Source organism: Gopherus flavomarginatus, chromosome 1, assembly GCF_025201925.1.
Source record: "Gopherus flavomarginatus isolate rGopFla2 chromosome 1, rGopFla2.mat.asm, whole genome shotgun sequence".
Classification (NCBI taxonomy): domain Eukaryota; kingdom Metazoa; phylum Chordata; order Testudines; family Testudinidae; genus Gopherus; species Gopherus flavomarginatus.
The window spans coordinates 92,619,544-92,644,370 of record NC_066617.1 but is presented as its reverse complement, the minus strand read 5'-3'; the positions used below and the strand labels follow the sequence as shown (position 1 = coordinate 92,644,370).

At 44.9% G+C, this 24,827-nt stretch overlaps 1 protein-coding gene across 1 annotated transcript in view; it reads left to right on the top strand.

The window, feature by feature from the left end:
* STRA8 (stimulated by retinoic acid 8) overlaps positions 1–21,200 on the top strand; it is a 34,079-nt gene extending 12,879 nt beyond the window's left edge. The window contains 6 exon segments of the mRNA XM_050935969.1: positions 4,910–5,180; positions 7,640–7,719; positions 10,979–11,090; positions 17,901–18,021; positions 18,024–18,052; positions 21,126–21,200. Coding sequence (XP_050791926.1) covers positions 4,910–5,180; positions 7,640–7,719; positions 10,979–11,090; positions 17,901–18,021; positions 18,024–18,052; positions 21,126–21,200 — 688 coding nt within the window.
* The last annotated feature ends 3,627 nt before the right edge of the window (positions 21,201–24,827 follow it).

Below are 24,827 nucleotides of genomic sequence, written 5' to 3'. Positions count from 1 at the left end.
TACGGGCTATTTGCCCCAAGAAATATGGGATAAAATGCTGAGAAAAATTTCCAAAACATAGGAAGCGCTGCACCTCCTGAGTATTCCAGGGTACTGCCCAGTTGCAAATGGCTTCCACCTTTTTTTGGGTCCATCCTGATGCCTTCCAGGGAGAGGCTGTACCCCGAAAACTCTGGCAGTTTGGACAAAGATTCCTTTCTCTAATTTTGTATATAGGCCGTGCTGTTGCAGTCTCTTCAGTACATACCTGACAGGGCATTTGTGCTGCTCATGGTTTTCTGAAAAAGACAAGTATATCACTGAGGTAGATGACTACATACTGGTCCAGAGAGTCTCTAAACACATCATTAACAAAGGTTGAAAGGTCGCAGGGGCATTGGCCAGTGAAATGGCATTACCAAATATTCAAAATTCAGGTCCAGAAGAGTGCACTTATCCCCACCCGGATACACGCAAGGGTCAGAGCCAGGAATCAGAGCCGAGAGTCAGAACCAGGGTATCTGGCATCAAGGAAGATAGGACCAGAGCTGGGTCCAAGGCAGGATCAGAGCTGGGACAGGGCTAGGAAACGGGGACCAGGAACAAGGCAAGGACACAAGAACAAAGCAGGAGCTGTCTCAGCAGACGGTCAAATCTGCCTTGTTACATGAATGGCGTCCTGGAACTTCCTTCATGCTTAAATAGTGTGCCTTGGCCAGTCAGAGGTCATGCAGGGTGCCGCTTATTGGATCTTCCATGGGTGGCACTTCCAATGGTGCCTAGTCTCCCAGGGTTTACAGTACACTGACCACAGTTCTGCCAGGTGGTGGCGTAGAAGTGTTGGCCACCTAAAGACATGGACTAGCCCACCGGATTCTTATAACTATTGCAATACCAATACATAATATATAGTCTTTTCCTTCTTTAATTCTCATTCAGATTCAGCTCAGGTGAATAGTCACGGAAAGTTGCTACCAGCAGGTGGCTGTTTGGTACTTATATCTCTCTGAACTATCTAGACATCTACACCGAGTTCATCACCTTGTCACGTCTCATCACTGTGCCTACATGAAATGAGTTTGGTGATGTTATTTCAGATTCCAGTAGACAGGTGTCCAAACAAGCACCCTGTTAAGTGGCCATATTATTGGCAGTCTAAGCAAAAACAGCAAGGATTGAAGGGACATGGAAACTGAACTCCCTTTCATTTGTAGACTCTTGGTTTGGTTAAAGAACATCTGTTTGGGAGCTATTATAGCCATCAGTCTCCAGGCTGGCAAACCAGCATTTTCTATGAGCATAATAAATTATGTGAAAACACCCCAAAATTATAAAGCCCCTATAAGTACTGCTTCCTCTAGGAACAGTGGAACAACTTTAGGCAGTTGAGTGATTGAACACTGCTGGTCTTAGGTTTTGATGGGTTTTTTCCCTCAAGCTTTACAATCTTGGCTTGTCAAAATAACAATTTTTAAAAGATTGAACAGCTTTGAATTGCTTTCTCATATAATACACTGTGGTGAATCAGGAAATTTGTTCAATTGGGACGTTCTCCAAAGAATCATTTAAAGCCCGATAAAACTTAATAGCAATGACTGGTGCACACACTGTCCTTCATATTACTTTGAACTTGAGCCTTTCATGATCTGAGAGCTCTAAGCACTTTACAACCCTAAAATTAGGGCTTGGTTTATATCTGAAAGTTAATTGTGAATTAAGGTAGCGTGTCAATTTAAAGCACAACAGCTGTCTTGTTTAACTACATGTGTGGACAGACTTATTCTGGAACAAGAGTGCCTTATCCTGTTTATGGTAATCCTCTGTGAAAGTGGATAATGCTGAGCAGTAACAGGGCACTCTTGTTTCAGAATAGGCGTGTCCAAACATGGAGTGACTCAGGAACGGTTGATCAGAAATAATTCTAGTGTAGATGAGCCCTATGCTTTGCAGCTCCTTTTTGAGGTGGGTATTATTATCCCCATTTTACATTGACAAAATGGAGGTCCTAAAGAAGAGGAAGGATTGTGTAGGAAGAAAGACAGTTGTATGGTTCAGGCAGTGGACTAAAACTCAGGAGCATTGGATTCAACTTTCAGCTTCACCACAGATTTCCTGTGTGACCTTGCATAAGTCACAGTCTCACTGTTGCATTATGATACAGTCTTTATTCACATGACGTTCCGTGGGACGCCTGCCTCATTCAGTGCACAGAGTGGACGGTGCTCAGCTAAGGAGCTGCTCTTCAGCATTTTATTTTGTCCTTGTTCAATGTGTGTCCCTAAGCTCTATTTACGATGCACTATTCAAACCTTGCTTTGCAGACAGAATTATAAATTTCCTCATGAGCTTTTCTATGGGACTCATCACTATATTGTCCGAGTGCTTCACAAACATTAATACATTTATTTTCAGAACTCCTTTTGAGATGAGTGCTCCCATTTTATAGAGCTAAGTAACTGAGGCAAAGAGAGATTAAGGCCAAAAGTATCTGCTAATTTTTGGTGCCCAATTTGAGATACATAGTTCCTGATTTTTCAGACTATTCAGCATTATTATAGCACTTTAAGCACAGCTCCCACTGACTTCAGTCACATCTGTGAGTGCTCAGCACTTCTGCAAATCCGACCCCAGGGTAACAAATTGGGCCCCCATAAAGTGAGGAACACCCAATTGGTGCCTACTTGTGAAAAGTTCAGATTAGGTGACTTGCCTAGCATCAGATAGGAACTCTGTGGCAAAAGCAGGGATATAATCTAATTTTCCAGAGCAGGATTCATCTGCTTTAAACATGAAACCATCCTTTCTCTTCCTGCACCCTTATGCCTCATTCACTACATGTCTTCCAGATTCTGCAACAGGGGATGCATGGGTCCTACGAACAACAGTCTCCTTCATTATACAGTCCTGACTCATCCACCCTGTGCACTGAAAAAGAAAGGGTCCTGTGGAAAAAATAGGCTGTGATCATGTAATTAAAAATATTTCATAATGCATATGCACAAAAGGGGTGAGTTAGGATTGTACAGGTAGCCTTAATTCTCGCACTTCCTAAATTTTGAATGCTTAACTTTACAACCTCAATGTTTTTTAAAGCATTTTATGTGTAATTTTCCAGATTTTTAAAAAAAGCTAACTGAAAAAACAAAAATTCCAACATGTGGCATCATATTGACACCCACAAGGGTGATCAGCAGAGTTGGAACCTTTACATCCACTGCATAGGCCTCTGCCACTTGAGTTAAAGAATAACTTATAGCAGTAGTAGGTTGTCATCCTCTATGTGAACCACCATTAGGAGGGATGAGAGAGACATCATTGTTAGTGGGTTTCACAGATGTTTCCTGTCAGTAGAGGAATGGGTGTGACTCAGGAATCTTGAGTTCCATTCCAAGCTCCAGAGCTGAGCATGTTCTATAGGGCACAGAATCTTCTGCCCATCCACCCCAAGTGTGATCCTATCCCCTCAAATCTGTTTTTATCCTAGTCCTATCACTTCCTGACCTCTGGCTTCTCATATCAGTCCCATTCTTCTCTCCTAGCCAGTCCCAGTCTCCGCTATTCAGGCTCTTCATCCCTGTCTTAGTCTCCTTGCTCAGCAAGTCCTAGGATCACTCCTCCATGCTCCCCATCCCGGTTTCCCCTCTCAGTCCCATTCTCATTTCCTCCTCAGCCCCAGTTCACTCCTGCTGGCTCCTCATCCAAGCTGTCTCTCTTCCCCACTCTGGCCTACAGCCACTCCCGCTGCCAGCCACATTCCATATCTCTACTGGACATCCCAGTTTCAATGTCATCTTCCCTGCCCTGACTTCTTGTTCCAATCTCTTTGACCATCCAGTGCCAGTCTCCCCACAACCGTCAGGCTCTTGGTCAGATCGGTCTCCCTTCTCCTGACTTCCTTTCCTACTGGTTCTCCACTGGTTCTCGGTCCCAGTTGCCCAGCCCAGCCTCCGCCTTGCTCCTCTGATCTCAGTCTCCCCGCTCCCCATCGCCTACTGGCTCCCCATCTTGTTATCCTCCATTTTCTTCCCCAGTTCCCAGGCTCCTTGTCTAGCCAGCTGTAATCTCCTTGCCCAGCAAATCCTAGTTTCCCTCTGTCCCACCAACCTCCAGTCCCAGTTCCCTCTCCCATGCTCTTTGTCCCAGAGTTCTCTTCCTGCTCCTCCCGCTGGTCCAGCTCTTGTCCCCTCTGCATGGGAATAAGATTGTTTCCTCCTACACACTGCTTAAGCCATCAATGGGCACACAAGAGAAACAAGCTTCCTGCTCTCAGTTCTAGTGCCCAGACTTGGACACAGCAGAGCCTGCAGCAGCCCACAGCTGCAATGCAGGGAAAATCCTGCTCAACGCTGGGCTGGAGCATGCCCAGTGTGGATGATATCTTCAGGGAATTTAGCTGCTAAAATCTAATTCCCTACTGAGACTCATAACTTAGCCAGATTTTGGCATATTTTCTTGGAGATAGCAAAGGCCAGACCTTGCCAAATTTCACATCCCTGCTCCAAAGCACAAGGGCACTATGGTCTTTCAAAGAAAAATGTTGCCAGAATTTTTTAACATGGCCAAAACAATGTATTTTTCCCTAGCCTTGTTCTCAGAAACAGCTGAATTGTTTTGGCTGAAATTTTCCAAAACAATTCAGCCTGAAGCAGACACCCAGCATGGAAAATTTCAACCCAGTTAAAGTTTGGCAAAGTAAGCAGCAACTGAAAACAGTGTCTTATAATAGTGAACGTTGGGCAACCTTAATAACAAGTGGTGCTTCCAGCCCGACCTGTATTAAGAAGGGTAATTGTGCAAGGTCCTGCTGTGAGTCAGCAGCTTTGGTTGGAATAGCATCTGAAACTTATTTCCCAATCGCTTGTTGATCTAACCATTAGACTGCTCCACCATAAACTGTTTTAAAGAGATACCTCCCTTCCTCTTGTTACAGGTACCTATATTTTTATAAACAGACCGTGGACCTGCTGGTTGAGAATGGGATTGTGTGCACCGAAGAGGTCACTCTTCCTGTCGTCTCCACAACTGTTTCCCACCTGTGGCAGAATCTGCCAGAGGAAAGAAGAGACAGCGTCTTGCAGTACTGTAGTCAGAGACAAAATGTACTTCCAGACCCAAAGGCAGCCTGCACTGAAGGCAGTGTGAGGAACAGCAGAGCTAATAGTCAGGAAGCCAGTGGTTCATTGGTATCCACACCCGACGAGGTAGGTGGCAATTACTACTAGGCTTCCTGCTTCAGAAGTTCCAAACTGCGGGAAAGTTGCTAGCTACACTGAGTGTGCATCTCTTAAAGGGGAACACATTACTTTAATTAAACCTTTCCATAAGCAGCATAATACACAAGTGAATATCATTAATGGCATGGCAGTAAATGTTTACACTGAATTCTCTCTTACTCCTTAGCAGATCCCTAACCCTGCTCTCCTGTGACTGCCAGTTTTTCAGTTTTGTTAAGGTATCCCCAGGTACACTGGGCTTTTAATGGCAGTAGTACTGCTGATCTGCGCTGAAGTGACGAGTCTGTCTGTAGGTAATGGTTAAGTTTGCTCCAACTTAGGAGAGAGGGAGTGGGGTACCAGTTCAGGGCAACTACACCCATATTCCCCCTCTGTGGTGTAACAAGGGCACACACTCATGGGCAGCGCATGAACCAGCCGTTGGGGGGAAGCTAGTCCCTTCCCCTTCTGCCTGAGGCCCCGTCTCTCCCCCACCAGTAGCCCCTGGGCTTTCCACCCCAGCCCTGGGCCACCCAAGCACCCACAGCCCCAGAGTCCCAGGCGAGTGGCACAGTCCCAGCGCCAGAGTACTGGGCAGGTGGTGCTGCTCCAGCACCCCATCCCCAGTGCCTCAGCCCTGGAGCACCAGGCAGCGTGACCATTGGCCCCAGCTGCAGGCCAGCCTAGGCCTAGACAGGGGGAAGAGCAGGAAGCTGAAGGCGATATGGGGGTGGAGTGTGGACGGGACCACACCAGGCTGTTGGGGAAGACTTAGTCCTGGCCTGTGATACCCGCTGCCCATGGACGCACTGTAAGCTCCCTGTTCCTCAGGCGTCACCTCTCTTGGGTGAAGACACACATCTCTCCCCCTCCTGACTGGGGGTTTTCCACTCTGCGCAGTTCCCTATCTGCACTGTGTGATTCCCACCAAGCCAGACTAACTAAAAACCGGCCATCACCACTGCTTTGCTTTCTCTTCCGAGACTATAAACAGAGGTTATAAGTTACCATGCACCTCTTCCTCAGCAAAAGTTCCTATATGCATACTACAAGCTTACAAGTCTTTTGGGTCTCAGTAAGCCAATGTCCTTCCAGCATTTCCCAGGAAAGATTGGGGACGCCCTTGAACAGAAGGTCCTGTCCATTTGCTGGATCAGAAAGCAGGCCCTGAGTCAGTTTAAACTCAGGTTATATATCCAAAAGTCCATCATTTGTTGGCCTCTGGAGAATCCAGTCTGAACCAGTGTATGTGGGCCTCTCTTGGTGGTGGTACCTCTCCAGAGGTCTTATAGCCTGAATGAATTTACCTAATCACTCCCACTGTTCTTACTTCCTGAAGGGCTGTGGTCACCCTCCCCCATGGAGTTACATACAATCCCTGGCCCATAATGATACATAAAATTAATCCCAAAGATATTGCAGGAAATGGCCGTATCTGTCAGGGGGCATAAGGATAAAGATGACATACACCTACCTTCGCCTCACAAGTCCTGCTTGGAACACAGCTATGCTGGACCCAACGATCAGCTCCCAGATCATAAAGGTTTTCTTTATAATAGCATTTTATAACAGTGGGTAATAAAACTGGACTTAACTTTCATACGACAGCTTCCCCACTCCAGTGTAGTCAATTGTGCAACTGAAACTGCTGGTCCAGTGCATGGAGGGGGGAGGGGGGGTCTCAGCTCAGATGGGAAGTCAGCGACCACGTGATGGTTGGAATTTTTTAAAGAGAATAAGCAGAAGGTAATTGATTGTACATATTTGTTGAAATGCTGTTTATTTGAGTGCTCAGCTGCTCAAAGAAAGGTTGAGTACTTTTTTAGTGGTGTTTTAGCAGTATTTACCTTTAATGCATAAGTGCATTGCAGCAATAAGTCATCTCAGCTGGAAGGAAGTTAGGCCATTCATGTAACTGGCCTACTTACAAAATGGTATTGGCGAGTTACATGTACACCAGGAGTAACAATGAACATAGCAGGATGGGTGGATGAGCTCATGGAATGCTACAATGCAGTGTTTGAATTTGGAGCACCCCAGGCTTCTTTGCAAGCTGGAGCTCACAGCTGAATGAGACTGTGTGGGCACCAGCTGATACAGCTGTGATCTTTGGCTGTGCACATCAGTAGCAGCTAGCAAAATAGACTAGGAAGCACTTGTATAATCCATGCTTTTCATTGAGGTATTTGGAAGCCATTGGCTTAAATCCTGGAAACTGACAGTCTGGATGGAACTGATGGATCTTTTGACCTATTGTGTAGTAATGAAAGTAATTTTTTTCTGCCTTTATAATATATTATTGGTCCAGTCTAGGAAATAAGCACACCTGTCTAAGGGGAAGAAAGACTTCCTAGATTTTAAAGACTTAATTATCGAAAACTGTCATAGACTGGATAACATTGTGCAGCGGCTAATAGTTTTGACATCTAAAATGTTTTCTTTGGTAGATACTATTTGAAGATGCATTTGATGTTGCTGCTGGTTTCCTTGACAGAAATGAGACTCAACAAGCAATGTCCAGTCCAGGGTAATTATAAACACACCCAATCTGGTAGCCAGCATCCTTGTCCTTTGATGCACATTAATAAGGCAGCTTCCATATTTATGTCCTCCTCCCTTAGGTCTGTTAAAGACAACTGCTTGCAGCAACTTACTCATGATCATACCATTTGTTATGGTGTAAGAATTGGTAAGCTTGCAATTAATAGACATTTTACATTAGAATGGAAAGCACCCTCTGTGTTAATCTCATGAGTGCCCAGTTAGTACTAGAAATGGGATCTTTTTGATTTTCTTCATCAGCGGTTGTAGTCTTCCCCACTGTCATAATGTAGGATTCCTAAAGCTGTCTGTTATTTCCCTGACAAGATCTAAAGAGGTCAGGAGTTGTTCTCTGGATAAGTTAGCTAATTTTGAACTGTGTTCTCCTTCAGTGAAACAGAAAAAGTCTTTTTAGTAGGGCTATTGATTAATCACAGTTAACTCATGCGATTAACTCAAAAAATTAATCGTGATTAAAAAATTAATCATGATTAATCACACTATTAAACAATAGAATACTAATTGATATTTATTAAATATTTGAGATGTATTTTACAGTTTCATATATATTGTATTCTGTGTTGTAATTGAAATCAAAGTGTATATTATTTTTATTATAAATATTTGCACTGAAAAAATGATAAACAAAAGAAATAGTATTTTTCAATTCACCTCATACAAGTACTGTAGTGCAATCTTTGTCATGAAAGTGCAGCCTACAACTGTAGATTGTTTTTTTGTTATATAACTGCACTCAAAAGCAAAACAATGTAAAACTTCAAGGCCTGCAAGTCTATTCAGTCCTACTTCTTGTTCAGCCAATCGCTAAGACAAACAAGCTTGTTTACATTTACAGGAGATAATGCTGCTCTCTTCTTATTTACAGTGTCACCAGAAAGTGAGAACAGGTATTTGCATGGCACTTTTGTAACTGGAATTGCAAGGTATTTATGTGCTAGATATGCTAAACATTCGTATGCCCCTTCATGCTTCAGCCACCATTCCACAGGACATGCTTCCATGCTGATAATGCTCTTTAAAAAAATAATGCATTAATTAAATTTGTGACTGAACTCCTTGGGAGAGAATTGTATGTCCCCTGCTCTGTTGTACCTACATTCTGCCATATATTTCATGCTATAGCAGTCTCGGATGATGACCCAGCACATGTTCATTTTAAGAACACGTTCACTGCAGATTTCACAAAACGTAAAGAAGGTACCAATATGAGATTTCTAAAGATAGCTACAGCACTCAACCCAAGGTTTAAGAATCTGAAGTGCCTTCAAAATCTGAGAGGGACGAACTCTGAAGCATGCTTTCAGAAGTCTTAAAAGAGCAACACTCCAATGTGGAAACTACAGAATCCGAACCACCAAAAAGAAAATCAACCTTCTGCTGGTGGCATCTGACTCATATAATGAAAATGAACATGCGTTGGTCCGCACTGCTTTGGATTGTTATCAAGCAGAACCCGTCATCAGCAAGGATGCATGTCCCCTGGAATGGTGATTGAAGCATGAAGGGACATATGACTCTTTAGCACATCTGGCAAATAAATATCTTGCGACGCCGGCTACAACAGTGCCATGAGAACACTTGTTCTCAATTTCAGATGACATTGTAAACAAGAAGTGGGCAGCATTATTTCCTGCAAATGAGCAATTGGCTGAACAAGAAGTCGGACTGAGTGGACTTGTAGGCTCTAAAATTTTACATTGTTTTATTTTTGAATGCAGTTTTTTGTACTTAATTCTACATTTGTAAGTTCAACTTTCACGATAAAGCAATTGCATTACAGCATTGTATTAGGTGAATTGAAAAATACAATTTTGTTGGTTTTTTACAGTGCAAATACTTGTAATAAAAAATAAATATAAAGTAAGCACTGTACACTTTGTATTGTGTTGTAATTGAAATCAAATATATTTGAAAATGTAGAAAACATCCAAAATATTTTAATAAATGTATTCTATTATTAACAGTGCAATTAATCACAATGAATTTTTTTAATCTCTTGACAGCCCTACTTTTTAGAAATAGTCTCCTTCACCCTCTTTTAATATTCTAATGCAATAACAAATATCTTACAGAGCAGAAATGTAGTTTGACCTGAATAGTAACATCAGAGAAAGGAAAGATCTATTACATCAAGTCCTTCCTTGTGCAAGGGCTGTGTGTAGTCCGTCAAGAGAGGACGTGTCATCACTCTTGATCTCAGCCAGTAGCCCTTGCAAGGGCAAGAATCGTGTTTCTTAATAGAAAATCCATGTGATGGCTCAGCTGTGAAATACTTTCACTGCAGGTTGTTTCTTGGGTGGGATTTTCTCTCCTTGCAAGTTGTAAGTTTAGGAAAGTAATTGTCCAGAAGTTTAGAAGGTCCTTTAACATGTGAGATGTGATTTGCACTTAAACTAAAACTACACTTCACATTGCTTGAGCAATGTAAATGAGAATAAGTCCTTTTAGATTGTTAACCAAAACACACTCAAATATATAATAAAACTGAATTAAATGTGTACCAGTTAAACAACAAGTGATTGTTTTTAAAAAAAATTTGGGGAAGCATTCAGGCACACTGAGTTAGTGTCCCATCTGCACATGTCCCTAGCCAGCTCTTACTTTAGGACAATTGGGTCTTTTTTTTGTCAGCCTGTGGTTTCAAGCAGCTCAGGCCCAGAATTAAAAAGATTTGCTATGTGCATTGGCAGAGTTCTGTGGGAGCTCAGGAGAAGATGCAAGGCTGGAACTTCAGAAGTCAGGTTCAAGATTGGCAGAGCCTGCTGGAGAAGTTGCCCAGCATATGGCCACAGCGTGGCTGTTGCTAGTTGATATTCTCAGTCAACTTTTGTGATGACATAAAGCTGTCTCATTCATTCAAAATGTAACATAAAAAATAAAAGGCCCTAATTTGAACAAGGTGATGCTATAAAACATGCAGGCTGCCAGGTAAATATGACTGTTACTTTGTATTATAATTAGCGTACATTTTTCTCCTGGAACAATATTATCATGTCTGCCACATACCTCTGAATTGCTTTGCTTTGATAATTGTTTCTTGTATCACATTTCTATATTTGTATAATTTATTGTGTAATGATATCCCCGTTGTTCAGTTGTTTGCTTTTGTTTTATTAATCCTGAAAATATTTATTAAGGTTTGTAAATAAATAAAAAAGGAAAAGAAACGAACAGGAGGAGACAGGAGACTGGAAATTAAATATAATTTCTACTTCCATTTTCAGCTCAATGTTCACAGGCTGCACCTCAGAAAATCCAGAGGATAACCACCGGCTCTACTTGCAGATCACTGGTTTCTTAAAGAGTCTTTTCTTTGCTGATACACAGTTTCCCCAGGTAGGCCTTGCCAAAGTGTTTATTATAGATGAGGCAGCGTATTCCTCTGAATAACAGATTGGGATTTCCATTTGATGTGCCTTTGCTCATATTCCTCAGGATCATCCAAACTGGAATCTTAGGCTTCATTATTATTTTTTTAATTCCTTCCATTCCAAAGATTAATAGACTCACCATTTAGGGGGCAAGGTTCAGTTGTTTTATTTTAGATGCTACAAAAGACATGGGGGCTAAATTTAACTCTTGAATAACTTCGCTGATATCATTGGAGCTGACTGGCCCAGTGGACAGAAAATCATTCAGATTGCAGATTGTTTCCTCCCCCTCTCATCCCAGTACTAGAGAGGGAGATTGGGTCAGCCTGTGAGCTGCAGAATTTGCATGGGATGTGGGGACCCAAGGGAGTCCCTAAGTAAATCCTGTTTGCAAATTACCCATGGTATCTGATTTAATGTAGATAACAGCCGCACAGTACACCTGGGGAATAATACTACAAGGCAAAATACAACCTGCAAGATTCTTGGTTTGAAAGCAGAGATGCAGCTCCACATCCCAGTAGCCACAGACTCTCCACCCTGCCCCTGACAGAGTAGCTCCTGTAGGCTCTCCGTTAGCTCAGGAAATTGGGCAATGCTGATGGCATAAAACACCCAGGACGGATGAGCTAGTGTCCTTAAGTTTCATGCATATGACAAAGGTGTGGTGGCAGATATAACAGTAATCAGGATGTACAGTGTGTACCTGACTAAATAATAAAATACAGCCCATGGTCACCTTTCCCTCTAACTGTGGCGTAAGAACAATACTGATCAGCTGATGGTTTTTATAGATGGTCAGTACAAACTAATTAATGCTGCTTCGACCCCTCTCTCATAGAATGTACAAATTTATGACTGTGACAATTTATACATACATCAAATGCAGCTGATCTGGACAAGTTTCTGGTCAGGTTCTCAGTGCGGCTAAGGCACCTCACCTGCAAAAATACTTGTGAGAGAACCAGGCAGAAGAATGGAAAGAACTATGTACAACACAGTGCAGAAGGGGAGGCCTAAAACAGAGAATGGGAATGTTTAGATTACGTGGAAGGAAAATATTTTTAACAGGGAGATCAGTTATGCAATTATATAACTTGTCAAGGGCTGCTGGTTTGAGGCCTTGTTGTAAGAGTTGCTCAACTGCAGATAAGATAAAACATTATTTTAGATCTAAGGTAGAATTTTCAAAACTGTGTTAAGTTAAAGTCAGTGGGTGTTAGGTCCCTAACCTGCTTAGGTGCTTTTGTAAATTCACTAGAAAGCTATCTTGGTGCATAGGTATGTTTGACCATCTAGCCCTTAGAGCCTAAGTCACACTGAAAGTAAATGGGACTTAGGAACAGAAGTGCTTAAGTCACTTTTGAAAATAGGACTTAAGCTCCTAGATCGCTGAGGTGCCTTTAAAAATGCTAACTTCCCCTCCCTCCCCTCAATTTACAGAATCTTGCACTGGTGCAATAGGAGGGACTTGATGAACTATGGGTGTGTCTAGACTGTAGTGTAAGCTCAGGCTCAAGTCATACCTCCCTTCTGTCTGCACAGAAATGTGTCTGACCTCAGGCCAGCAAGCGCTCAGCATCCATGCCTTAAGATGGGCCCAAGTCCCATCCAGATTGCACCATTTGGCAGCATGGATGCAGTTCGGGCCCCGATCTGCCAAACTTGCATCCTAAAAGTCTGCCAAAACTGTCCCACAATCCCTTGTTCCTAGCCTTTCTATCCCAAGACTAGCCAATCAACTTCCAGGAAGCGGAGGCAGTCCCCTGGTTCAAATTCAGCTGCTCATCATTTAATCCTTCCATTTTATTCTGATTGCTGAAGTACTAAGAGAGCAAACCATCTCCTGCATAAGCTATGGCCACTGAACAGAAGTCCTTGTCAAGCACACTACTGCCTGGTCATAGGCTCACAGTCAGCTTCTGGTAGATCTGTGGTGTGAGGCGAGCAAGATGTTCCACTCCAGTAAGAATCCCAGAAATGACCGTATATGCCAAGAAATAAGCAGACAGTGCTGAGATTCAGCAGACTGGTGACCGTGAAGGGAGCAGATTAAACAGCTGACGAGTGACTACTGGAAAGCCAGGGATGAGAATGCACACCTCTGGGAACTCCCCATCATCCTGTCTCTTTAACGAGGACTTTGACTGGGTGCTGGGTACTGAACCACTAGCAGTTCACAAGAGCCTGATCAGCTGGGATGGCAGCCTTCTGACCCCTAAATCTAGTATAACACTGGAGGGGAGCCAGCAGATGCTGGATTAGGTGACTGGTGCTCATACCAGTTTCCAAAGAGGTTTGCCTCCAGAGCAAACATAGCACATTCTGGGGCCATACTCAGAGGAGCTGTTTGATGACACCCTGCGCCCCCTTGTAGGAACAGCCTGCCGTGGAACTGGCAGCAGAAGGAGAAGAGACAGAACATAGCCCCAGAGCCTGGTAAGTGTTTGGCTCCACATTTTTTGTTAATATGCCAATAGGAGGGGTTTCTGGGTTATGACCCAGTGCAATTTTTATTACAAGTCGTGGGTAGCTGTATGTGTCCACTAATGGCAAAATGCACACCAGCATCTTGGCATCAAAATGTAATTGAGCACCATGTGGTGAATTCAGAATGGAGACCGGAAAGCGCAAACAACAGTTAAACAAGCATTTCAAATTAAATTTCTACTAGATCTTCACACATTCTTACAGAGATGTGCTGGGATGTTAAAAGTAAGAACCGTCTGTTGCTTTCCCTTTTAGTACATCACGCCGTACAAATCAGCCACAACACAGCATAGCGAGCCGCCTGTAACCAGTAAAACATACAGGGAAATGTAGTGCATGGGTGATGAAATCAGTGACCAAAATACAGCAGGAGATTGTATGTAGTCAAGAAATCGCCAGGGAAGATGGGGCTGTCTGTGCAGTTTTATGAGAGTTAGTATTATCATGTGGGCTTGCATGTAGTCCATAGGTCGATGTAGTTAGAGTAGGCTGTATCATAAGCAATAAGGAGGCAGTAGTCCATGTGGATGCTAAATTAGCATCCTGTTGATTCCCCCCAGGAATTGTGACCCAATCTCTGATGGTGATAGCTGCAAACTTTTCCTGTAGTAGGAACTCCAGATAGGGGGAGGGCATATTTTCCAGGCCCACCTTTATAGGACACCAGCTCACACCACTCATAGATGTGTTGCTCAGTCACCATAAACTTGAAAATCTGTGGCATACACAGCTGACTTGCCACAGTGGCATGGACTAGATCAGCAGTTCTCAAACTCTGGGTCGGGACCCCAAAGTGGGTCACAAGTCCATTTTAATGGGGTCGCCAGAGCTGGCTTAGATTTGCTGGGGCCCAGGGCCAAACCCAAACCCCACTGCGAAATCCCAAGCCCAAGGGCATCAGCTCTGAGTGGCAGGGCTCAGATTACAGGCCCCTTGCTTGGAGCTGAAACCCTTGAGCTTCGTCTTTGGCCCTGGGGGGGTGAGGCTCGAGTGGGCTTAGTTCCCCCTCCTGGGATCGTGTAGTAAATTTTGTTGTCAGAAGGGGGTCACAGTGCAATGAAGTTTGACTAGACTAGATACTAGAATGTCTCCTTGCCATTCAGGGCCCTGCAGGATTGTTAAGTCCTGCAGAATGTGGAGGACCTGAAAGCACTGACAAACCTCCAAGCTACAGTCATCTGCATTTTTTTAAACATGCAGCATTTTAAAATTATAACTTACAATTCTGTGTGTGCTCTTTTCACTCTGTTTAACTGAGTTGTGTCCAGGGAGTTCCTGGAGAACCAAAGCATTCCACTGAGAATATATGGAGCTGAGTTTTACAAAGGGATTAATTTTGGCCTTGATATTTCACAGACACTTTTTCTGAGGAAGCACTGAAGCTTTTTTGAAGTACTGAGACGATACTGTATAGTTTGATGTCTGCTTTCAGGCCCTTCCACCTCTGCAGCCCAGCCACAGTCTAGCAAGTGCCTGGGATTTCGAACAATCATGAGTGTTGAAAGAGGAAGCATTTCCATGATGAACTTACAGTGGACATCTTGGACAGGGCCAGCCATCAGGACCAGTACCAAAGGGAAAAGGATTCACGGCAGATGGAAAGACACCAAGAGGTTGCAGAGCACAAGGATCGAATTGCAGCACATGAGGAGAGACTTACAGCACAGTCTGTGGTGCAAGAACAGCCCTTGGGGGAGGAAGATAGAGTGCAGCAGAAAGACCTGTTTGAGAGGCTGCTTGCCCCAATGGCTGCAAGACTTCAGGCTCCTGCCCCACCCACGCTATGTCCTTAAGTGCCCTCTGTGGTACCATGTCCTGCAGACCAGGAATGCATTAGATAATACTATCTTTGGGTGGCCCATGCAACCAGGACTGAATGCTAGTTGGGCAAGGCAAATGTACCCCCAGCAGTCCTCCACACTACTGCAGTCCTCCAGCCCCATACAGTGGCACCAAGTGCACACTAAAGAAGCTAGAAAGGGGAAGGAGAATGGGCAGCTGGGGACACGCAGAAGTAGGGACTGTATTTGCACTGATTTTACTTGTTTGCACTTATTTCACTGTTTTGCACTGTTCCATGTTTGTGTTATGCACTTTATTTTATCACCGCTTTTGATGTTGGTTTATTACTGGTGTTTTAATGGCAGCTGGCCTGACTGACAATATTGTTTTTTTGGTAATACTGCCAAGTTCACAAATAAACACTTACTTTATTTTAACGTGTATTTTCATCACTGCATCACATCATATAATGTGTGTTTCAGAGAATAAAGACAAGACACGATAAGGCACAGCTGAGAAGTTGTGTTCAAGCACAGTTTCTCACTATATATTGTGACAAAGTTCCTCCTCTACTTTGGTGGGTCCTGTGCTTATTGGCAGATTTGCTCACCTCAGTGATCTTCCCCACAGTCTGGGTCAACTTCTCCTGTGTCTCATCAGGAGTTGGGAGGTTTGGGGGGAACCCAGGCCCTCTCTCTACTCCAGCTTTCAGCCCAGGGCCCTGTGGATTGCAACTGTCTATAGTGCCTCCTGTAACAGCTGCATGACAGCTACAACTTCCTGGGCTACTTCCCCATGGCATCCTCCAAACACCTTCTTTATCCTCACCACAGGAGCTTCCTCCTGGTGTCTGATAACACTTGTACTCCTTTGTCCTCCAGCAGCACAGCCTCTCACTCTCAGCTCCTTGCACCTCTTGCTCCCAGCCCCTCTCACACACTTCCTCTCCTCTGGCTCCCCACTCCCTGACTGAAGTGAGCTTCTTTTTAAACCCAGGTGCCTTGATTAGCCTGCCTTGATTGGCTGCAGGTGATCTAATCAGCCTGTCTGCCTTAATTGGTTCTAGCAGGTTCCTAATTACTTTAGTGCAGCCCCTGCTCTGGTCACTCAGGGAACAAAAAACTACTCAGCCAGTGACCAGTATATTTGCCCTCTACCAGACTCCTGTACCCCACTGGTTTGGGTCTGTCACAATATATTCAGATCAGTCCATAAAGAAAATCCACAGTTTATGCCACACAAGCCTCCGTCCCCTGCCCATGTTGTATAAGCAGTCATCTCCTCCAGAATTAATAATTCATGGCAATCACACACACTCCTATTCATAGCATACAGCAGCCGTACTTCATTTATGTACAAATTGCTATACAAATACATCCATAAATGTACTAGTCTCCCTCTTCCATTGATCCAGGCAAGTCCATAATATGGGCTCATACAGCAACCCTGATTTCTATTGCCAGGGTGCATCCTGCTGCATCTGTGACAGGTGCACCTTCTGGCTGCATGTACCAGTTCAGCAATCCATTACTGTCATAGGTCCACTCAGTGGCAAATGGCTCACCTTTGGATTCACAGAGAATGTGAAGACCACAGAAAGTCACAATAATGCAGACAGCATTGATACCACTGTAAACTGCTGGCGGGATTTCAGTCTGCAAAGCACACATTCAACCACCATTCTGCAGCTACTGAGAGTGTAATTAAACCTTCTTTTTCCAAGGCCTTTGAGATCAGGATACAGTTTCATAAGCCGAAGCAAAAAGTGGTACGCAGAGTCTCCTAGAACAACAGTGGGGACAAATACTCCGTAGGACAATGTCATTTGGTGGCAATAGTGTCCTGGCCTGTCCATGAAGATAGACTCCCAGTAGGGGGAAGACCCTAGCATCATTAACTTTTCCGTGGAACCCATATTGGTGTCCGTAAATCAGCCTCTGTGGTCTACAAGGGCTTGCATAACAATGGAGTAGTACCCTTTGTGTTTATGTACTCGTGTGCTTTTTGAGGAGAGCAAAGAAGTCTCTTCAATGGCCCTAGTGCAGTTTGGAAACCCCATTCTCTCAAAACCAGCAGGTACTTCAGGCACATTGTTTATGCCTACCACCTGCCTGATTGCCTCAGAAACCTCTGCCACCACTTTAGGCTCATTCGACTTCCCAACACCAACCTGGTTAGCAATGGACCTGTAGCAGTCTGGGGTAGGCGGCATCTAGATGATTATAACAACCCAATTCTGGACCAGCATGCTCACTCTCATGCATGTGTCACGACACTGGAGGATCAGGACAAGCTGTTCACAGAGGCTCCAGAAATGTAGCTTTCTTCATGCAAAAGTTTTGTGGCCGTTGCTGGTCATCTCAGATCCACATGACAATGTGCTCTTACCAGTCTGTGCTTGTGGTCCTGCTCTGAAAATGTCAGTCTACTGAGCGGGCAGAGTCACATGCAGCCTCAGCCAGTGAGAGTCTGCCATGTCTGTATTGTCCATATCCTCCAACAGGTGCCTTCGGTAGTTCAGAAAACATGACTAAACTGTCCACCACTGTCTCATGGATGCTGTGCCTGTTTCCTGAACCAGGTGAAAGCCCAAGCAGGGGACGTTCTTCAAATGCTGATGCCTTCATGTTGCTGGCTCCAGTTGCTGGGTTGAGGGTGGGTGCAGACTGAAAAGATGGCTTGGCTCGATGAGTTGGCAGGCCGTGACAGCTTCCTGTAATGTGCCATGGGAAGAACAGTCATGTTTTTCCATAGTGCACCATGACAAAGAAGCTCAAGTGGCTACAGCTGGGGAGGGTGCTAAGAAGCCTGGGATGGGATGGTTTGACTTGAGTCTGAATATTGCAGTGTGCTCATGTGCACACAGGTGTGAGACACAGGTTCAGCTATTCTAAACCTAGGGTCAACAGTCACTATGGATGCTCAGTACCAGGCTTACAAACACCAAGCCCGTGGGCTCGAGTCCCACAGACCCTGGGCTCACATTGCAGTTTAGACATCGGTCAAAAGACCGCCAGCTTTTTCACCTCTGCTTCACTGACCTCCCAAGAGACACTCACTCTCCTTAAGTCTGTCCAGGAGAGGGACTCATCCATCTCTTGAGTTAAGGGAAGTAGGGCCTGATCCTGAGCTACTGAAGTCAGTGGGATCCACAAAGCTAGGAGCCTTATTCCCACTTTTAGGCACCACTGCGATCCACAGAACCTCGCTCAGCTGCTATCTATCCCTGCAGGTGCCTAAGTTTTTACTCTGGACATGCACACTGCAGCCTCATGCTACGTACCAGGCTAATTCCCTGGCACAGCTGCCTCACCATGGTGTCTGGCCAGCCAAGCACCAGGGGAATTCACGGTGACAGGTTGGATCACAGAAACCCCGTTGGGGCTGCCAACTGATGTGCCAAGACTACTTCTGCCCCTGCTTTCCTTGCCAGCTTGGGACTCCAGCACCCTGTCTTGTTGAGCCAGAAATGCTAGCCTGCTGCAACACAGATCCAGGGTCTGGTCCATGCCCCCAAAGCTGCAGACTTAACTGAAAGCAACTTAAGAAGTGTTCTTGTTTTCAACACTCGGATGCCCAACTCCCAGTTGGGTTCAAACCCCAAATAAATCCATTTTACGCTGTATAAGCTTTATAAATTGTTCATCCTCTATAACACTGATAGAGAGCTATGCACAGCTATTTGCTGTCCCCTCCCTCCCCCCTGAGGTATTAATACACACTCTGGGTTAATTAATAAGTAAAAAGTGATTTTATTAAATACAGAAAGTAGGATTTAAGTGGTTCCAAGTAATAGCAGACAGAACAAAGTGAATTACCGAGCAAAATAAAATAAAACACGCAAGTCTAAGCCTAATACAGTAATAAAACTGAATACAGATAAAATCTCACCCTCAGAGATGTTTCAATAAGTTATGTTTTAATAAGACTGGACACCTTCCTAGTCTGGGCACAATCCTTTCCCCTGGTACAGCCCTTGTTCCAGCTCGGGTGGTAGCTAGGGGAGTTCTCATGACTGCAGCCCGTTTTGGTCTGCTCCACCTGCTTATATATCTTTTGCATAAGGCAGGAATCCTTTGTCCCTCTGGGTTCTCACCCCTCCTTCTAAATGGAAAAACACCAGGTTAAAGATGGATTCCAGTGCAGGTGACATGATCACATGTCACTGTAACACTTCATTACCCACTTGCCTGCACACACATATACAGTAAAACAGAGACATCTTCAGTCAATTGTCCTGGTTAATGGGAGCCATCAAAATTCCAAACCACCATTAATGGCCCACACTTTGCATAACTACAATAGGACCTCAGAGTTATATTTCATATTTCTAGTTTCAGATACAAGAGTGATGCATTTATACAAATAGGATGACCACACTCAGTAGATAAACTTTGTAATGATACCTTACAAGAGATCTTTTGCATGAAGCATATTCCAGTTACATTATATTTACACTCATTAGCATATTTTCATGAAATCATATAGAGTGCACACCACATTCACAACCTGGGAAAGATGGACTTCTGGCTGCCTAAGTTGCCTGCAGGGACCCAATCTGGAAAGCAGCCTCTGAGCACACCTACCAGATTGGGGCCTCAGGCGAGTTCACACAAAACAGGTGGCGGGGCAGGGAGGGGAGGAGAGGAGAGGAGGATGCCAACCACTGTTATAACTTTGTGGGTAGAATATTTAACCAGGCTCTGTGAGTCATTTGTCCCCCGCAGTTCAAGTTCCCCCTTCTGAGGGAAGCAGGGATTTGAACAGAGATTGCCACATTGCATGGGATTGCCATAACCACTTGGCTATGGAGCCAACTTTTTCTAGCCCTATCAATATGTAAATATTACATTTTAACAAAGTGGAACAACTTCAGCAGGAGAGCTTGAGGGAGACCCACCTCCGACTATTCATAGGCTAGTGATCAGGGCAGTCTCCTGCTATGTGGCAGATCCTTGTACAAATCTCTTCTCTCTTCAGGCAGAGATGGGACACGAAGTGGGGGTCTCCCACATCCCAGGTGAGTACCCTATCCACTAAGATGAAGATTGCAAGGGAGCAGTTCCTCCTTCCACCCCACCCTGTTTTGTTTCAGGTCCTGCACCTACTGTCTAACTTCCCCCAGTTTGTGGATCTCTGACAGAGCTCCGTGTAGCCTAGACTTCAAGTGAGGGCCGGAGCTGAGGACTTTTCCCGCTGGTCGGTGTCTCCCATTGGCTAGCTTAGGTAGCTTGCATGCTAGCTTTGTGAATTGCATCCTTGGGTGCCTGTCTCTCCCCATTCAGCGTATAGGTGCCTGGGCACCTAACAGGGCTTTGTGCATCACAATGTTGTTCGAGTGATTGCCTAAGCAGCTAAGCGCTAGGCTGTGTGACCCTGAGCATTGCAACACCTATGTCCCTTTGTGAATCCTGCCCACAATATCTTGTGGGATGTACTCAGCCCCTTGCAGATTAAGGACCTAAGAGGCAACTATGTGCCCATTGCATTCAGTGAAACCTATAAATAATGTCAGCTGGGCCAGGACTGACCCATACTTCCTTAGCAATTGGAAGGGAGACTGTTTTCAGACAGCCAACACACTTCTGCTGGCATGTGTCAGTGGCTGACTGAAAAGGGAGGGAGTGCTCACTGTCCCTTTGCTGAAGTATGCAGGTGCCAGATCACCAGGTTTCTAATGACCACAATCAGCTTCTGTCTGCCCCATTACCCTGCTTGTGTTTTCCAGGAAGAGGCTGTTCAGTTTGACTATGAGACTGTGATGCTGCAGTGCACGGAGACCTTTGATGATGAAGATTTGTAAATACAAGTGTCTCCATTAACTATAACATTACAGAGTGTTGCTTGACGTGCCTGGCCTCTGAAGAGATGCTGCACCCGTTTCAGTGAGCTGCTTCAGGGCATGGATGGAGAAACTGTGTTGAAGTGATTCGTTACTGTTTACTGTACATTCTCTTATCAATGCTTTTGTGCATCAGTTACATAATTTATATGTTAAAATGTTTTAGGTTATAGCTATTTATAAAGTTTTAAAGAAAAGAGATAGTGTAGTGCATCTGTTTTCGTTTGATTGGTTTTGTTTGGGGGGTTTTTGTTTTGTTTTTATACAGTAGACTTTGCATTTCATCAGCAATAAGGTTTTGTCAGATCTCTCGTTTTTACAAACTAAGGGCCAACGCCAAAATCAAAAAGTATTACATATGCAGAAAAACTTTCATGTCATGTACAAATGCGGGGAGGGTAATTTCTACTGATCTAATATGTCAACTTGGCCACTAGTCATGTCTCTCATATTCATAGCATTTATGGCCAGAAGGGACCATTAGATTGTCTAGTCTGACCTCCTGTATCACAGGCCATTAAATTGCACCCACTTACTCCTGTACTGAGCTCAGTAATCACATTTGACTAATGTATAATTTGTGTTTGGTTAGGAGGCATGCATTCTAGAAAGGCATCCTGTCTTAATTTGACAACATCAAGAGATGGTGAATCCACAGCTTCCCTTGGTAGTTTGTTCCATGGTTACTTACCCTCACTTAAAAAAATTGTCCCTCATTTCCAACTTGAATTTTTCTGGCTTAAGCTTCCACCTCTTAGTTTATGTTCTGCCTTTCTCTGCAAGATTAAAGAACCCTTTAGAACCTGGTACTTTTTCCTTGTGCTTATACACTATAACCAAGACACCTCTCAAGGTTCTTTTTGATAAATTAAATCAATTGAGCTCTCAAGATAAGGCATTTTCTCCAGCCCTCTTAATCATTTTTCTGGCTATTTTCTGCATCCTCTCCAATTTTTCAGCAGCTTTTTAAAAATGTGGAAACATCTTTTTTTGGAGGGGCTGGGAATGAAGCAGTAAAAAACTGCAGCCAGTGATGGTTGGGATTGTCAGCAATCTCACCTAATGATGAGCTTCAAACAAACAAAACCCAAAATAGGATTGGCCAAATGTGCTCAATCAATCTCCTCTGCTCGGTGCATCATTGACAGGTTGCTGAAGAAGAACAAATGCATAGAGGTCTTCTCCCAAAATAGTGAAGAAATAATTCTCATTTGCACTTACAAAGCACCTTTCAGTCAGAGATCTCAAAGTGCTTTACCAACATGTGAATTAATCACCATCCAATTCATACATAACCTAAGGCCCAGGGCAGTTAGGTGACCTTGTCCACAGTAAGTCTATGGCAGAACTGGAAATAAAGCACAGCAGTGCCATCTCCTAGGCCCCTGCACTAACCAATAGATTAGTAGTTCCCAAACTGTGGCCCTCAGCAAGCACAAGGCACATCATAACATGGAGACCCCCTGTGGCTCCACATCTGTCTCTGTGCCCACCCTCACAACTTGGAGTGGCAGTGGGGCCCCCCTTCCAGAGAAGCAGCAGCATAGGGCCCTTTTCCCGCTTCAAGAGGGACAGCAGCTGTGGTCCCCAACTTTCCCTGAAGAGGCAGGGGTGGTAGCATGGGGGCTCCCAAATACCTTAGGAACCAGAGTGCATCAGCCTCGGGGGAGAAGTAGGGGAGACAGACCCACTACACACATCTGCCACACATGGTCCTGTCTGCTGGTATTGGCTGGTAGGGGCACCCCAGAGTAGTGGGATCTTGGAGTTAACATCCCATTAGGATAAACAGGGCACTCACAACTCTCAGAGCTATTGTTTGAGGCCCTCTGCAAATTCAGGCAGATGTCACTCAGTTCACATGATTTTTGAGTTTTTCTTTGCAGCCATGAAGGCTAAAAATCATTTTAAAGAAGTGAAAGCTGATAAAGTTTACTCCTGGGAGGAATTTTGTGCCACTGTACAAATACAGAATTAATGTCCTCCACAGATTTCCCCCCCACCCCTGCAGAATAATTGATTCTAATGGGGAGGCAAAGGGAAGCTGCAATTACACCTTTTGCCTACCAAAGGCTGATGTGGTGCCAGAGGAGAGGACAGCTGGCTATGGGCCAGGACAGCCAGCCGCTGCAAGGGAGGGGGCAGAGGCTGCCTTTCTCACAGCACCTTGCCTGCGGGGCCAGATGAGGAGGCACGGGCTATGGGGGGGATGGACTGAGTGGGCCACACAGAACTGCTGGTGGGGTCACACAGAGGGGTTTGCAATGGCTAGTGGGTGGGGGGCAGACTGAGCACAGGCACAGGAGCTACTGGGGTGACAACATTGATCCAGGGCTGACTGGTAGTGGGGGGTGCAGGGACACTTGGAGACAGGGGAAGTGGGGGTGCAGAGCCACATGGAGATAAGGGCAGCTGTGCCTAGCTAAAAGGTGAGTGGAGGAGCAGGCACACATGGGGACGGGGGAAGATGTGCCTGACTGAATAGGAGAGGTTTGGGGTCAGCCAGGGGCTGCATGGGGGAGGCTCAAGTAATTTGAATCAATAATAGGGGGTGTTTTTGACACAGTCTACAACTGGCAGAATTTGATTTTTTAAAAATAATTTTGATGGACAATATCAATGTTTATTTTAAAGCATTTTTATTTTTATCAGTCAGTTTTCACAGTTGATGGAAATTTTGTGGCATGGCAGACAGTTATTTAATGACAATAGAGCTTGAGATTCAAAAAGTTAGAGCCCTGGAGTGGCGCTACCATGATGCGGTATAAGGGGCGCTGCGTGCTCCCCTCACCCTCAGTTCCTTCTTGCAGCCAGCGAAGATGCTTTGGAAATGCTCTGCTCCAGCTCTGCTGTAGCTTTCCCTCTTGGACTCTGTTAGTTCACAGTTATTAGTGCCTGTAGTTTTTTTTTTTTTTAAAAGTAATTTTAGTGCACCAGGATCGGGGTACGTAGGCCCCGTGCCTCGGCCTTTAAGTCATGCAACACTTGCAAACAGCCCATGCCCATGCGCGATCCACATGCGGACTGTTTACACTCTCTCGGAGAAACCCATCTCAGCGATCGCTGTAAGATTTGCAAATCCTTCAAACCTCGGACAAGAAGGAGCAGGACATTTGACTCTGAGCCATTTTAATGGAGTCGACCCTAACCCCAACTCCACTGCACCAAGCACCGTGGCATCAGTGCGCGGCGACCCAAAGGTGCCCTACACCAGTTGGCATTGCTCCCCGTCCACAGAACACTCCAAAAAGGCAAAGAAGAGGTCTTTTCCACTATGGCACTGGAGCAATACTGGGGCAGAGACTAGACCTGTGTTGGGCAGCTCTCAGTCCCCATTAGCCTCACGGCCTCCAACTTACGTTGAGCAGTGTAGCCTGGCCCACTCCGAGCCTGCCTCCCCAGATGCCAGTGGCCACATTTGGGTGCCCTCCATGCCGTAGACCCTGCAGGTGGCTCAAGACATTATGTCTCTGCTAGTACCAGTAGCTCCGCCATCATCGGCTCCCCGGTCCAGAGGTAAGCCACCTCTCAGACCCCTGCAGTCGCCACCTGGATGGTACCGCTCATGGCTGAGGAAAGGTTCCCGAC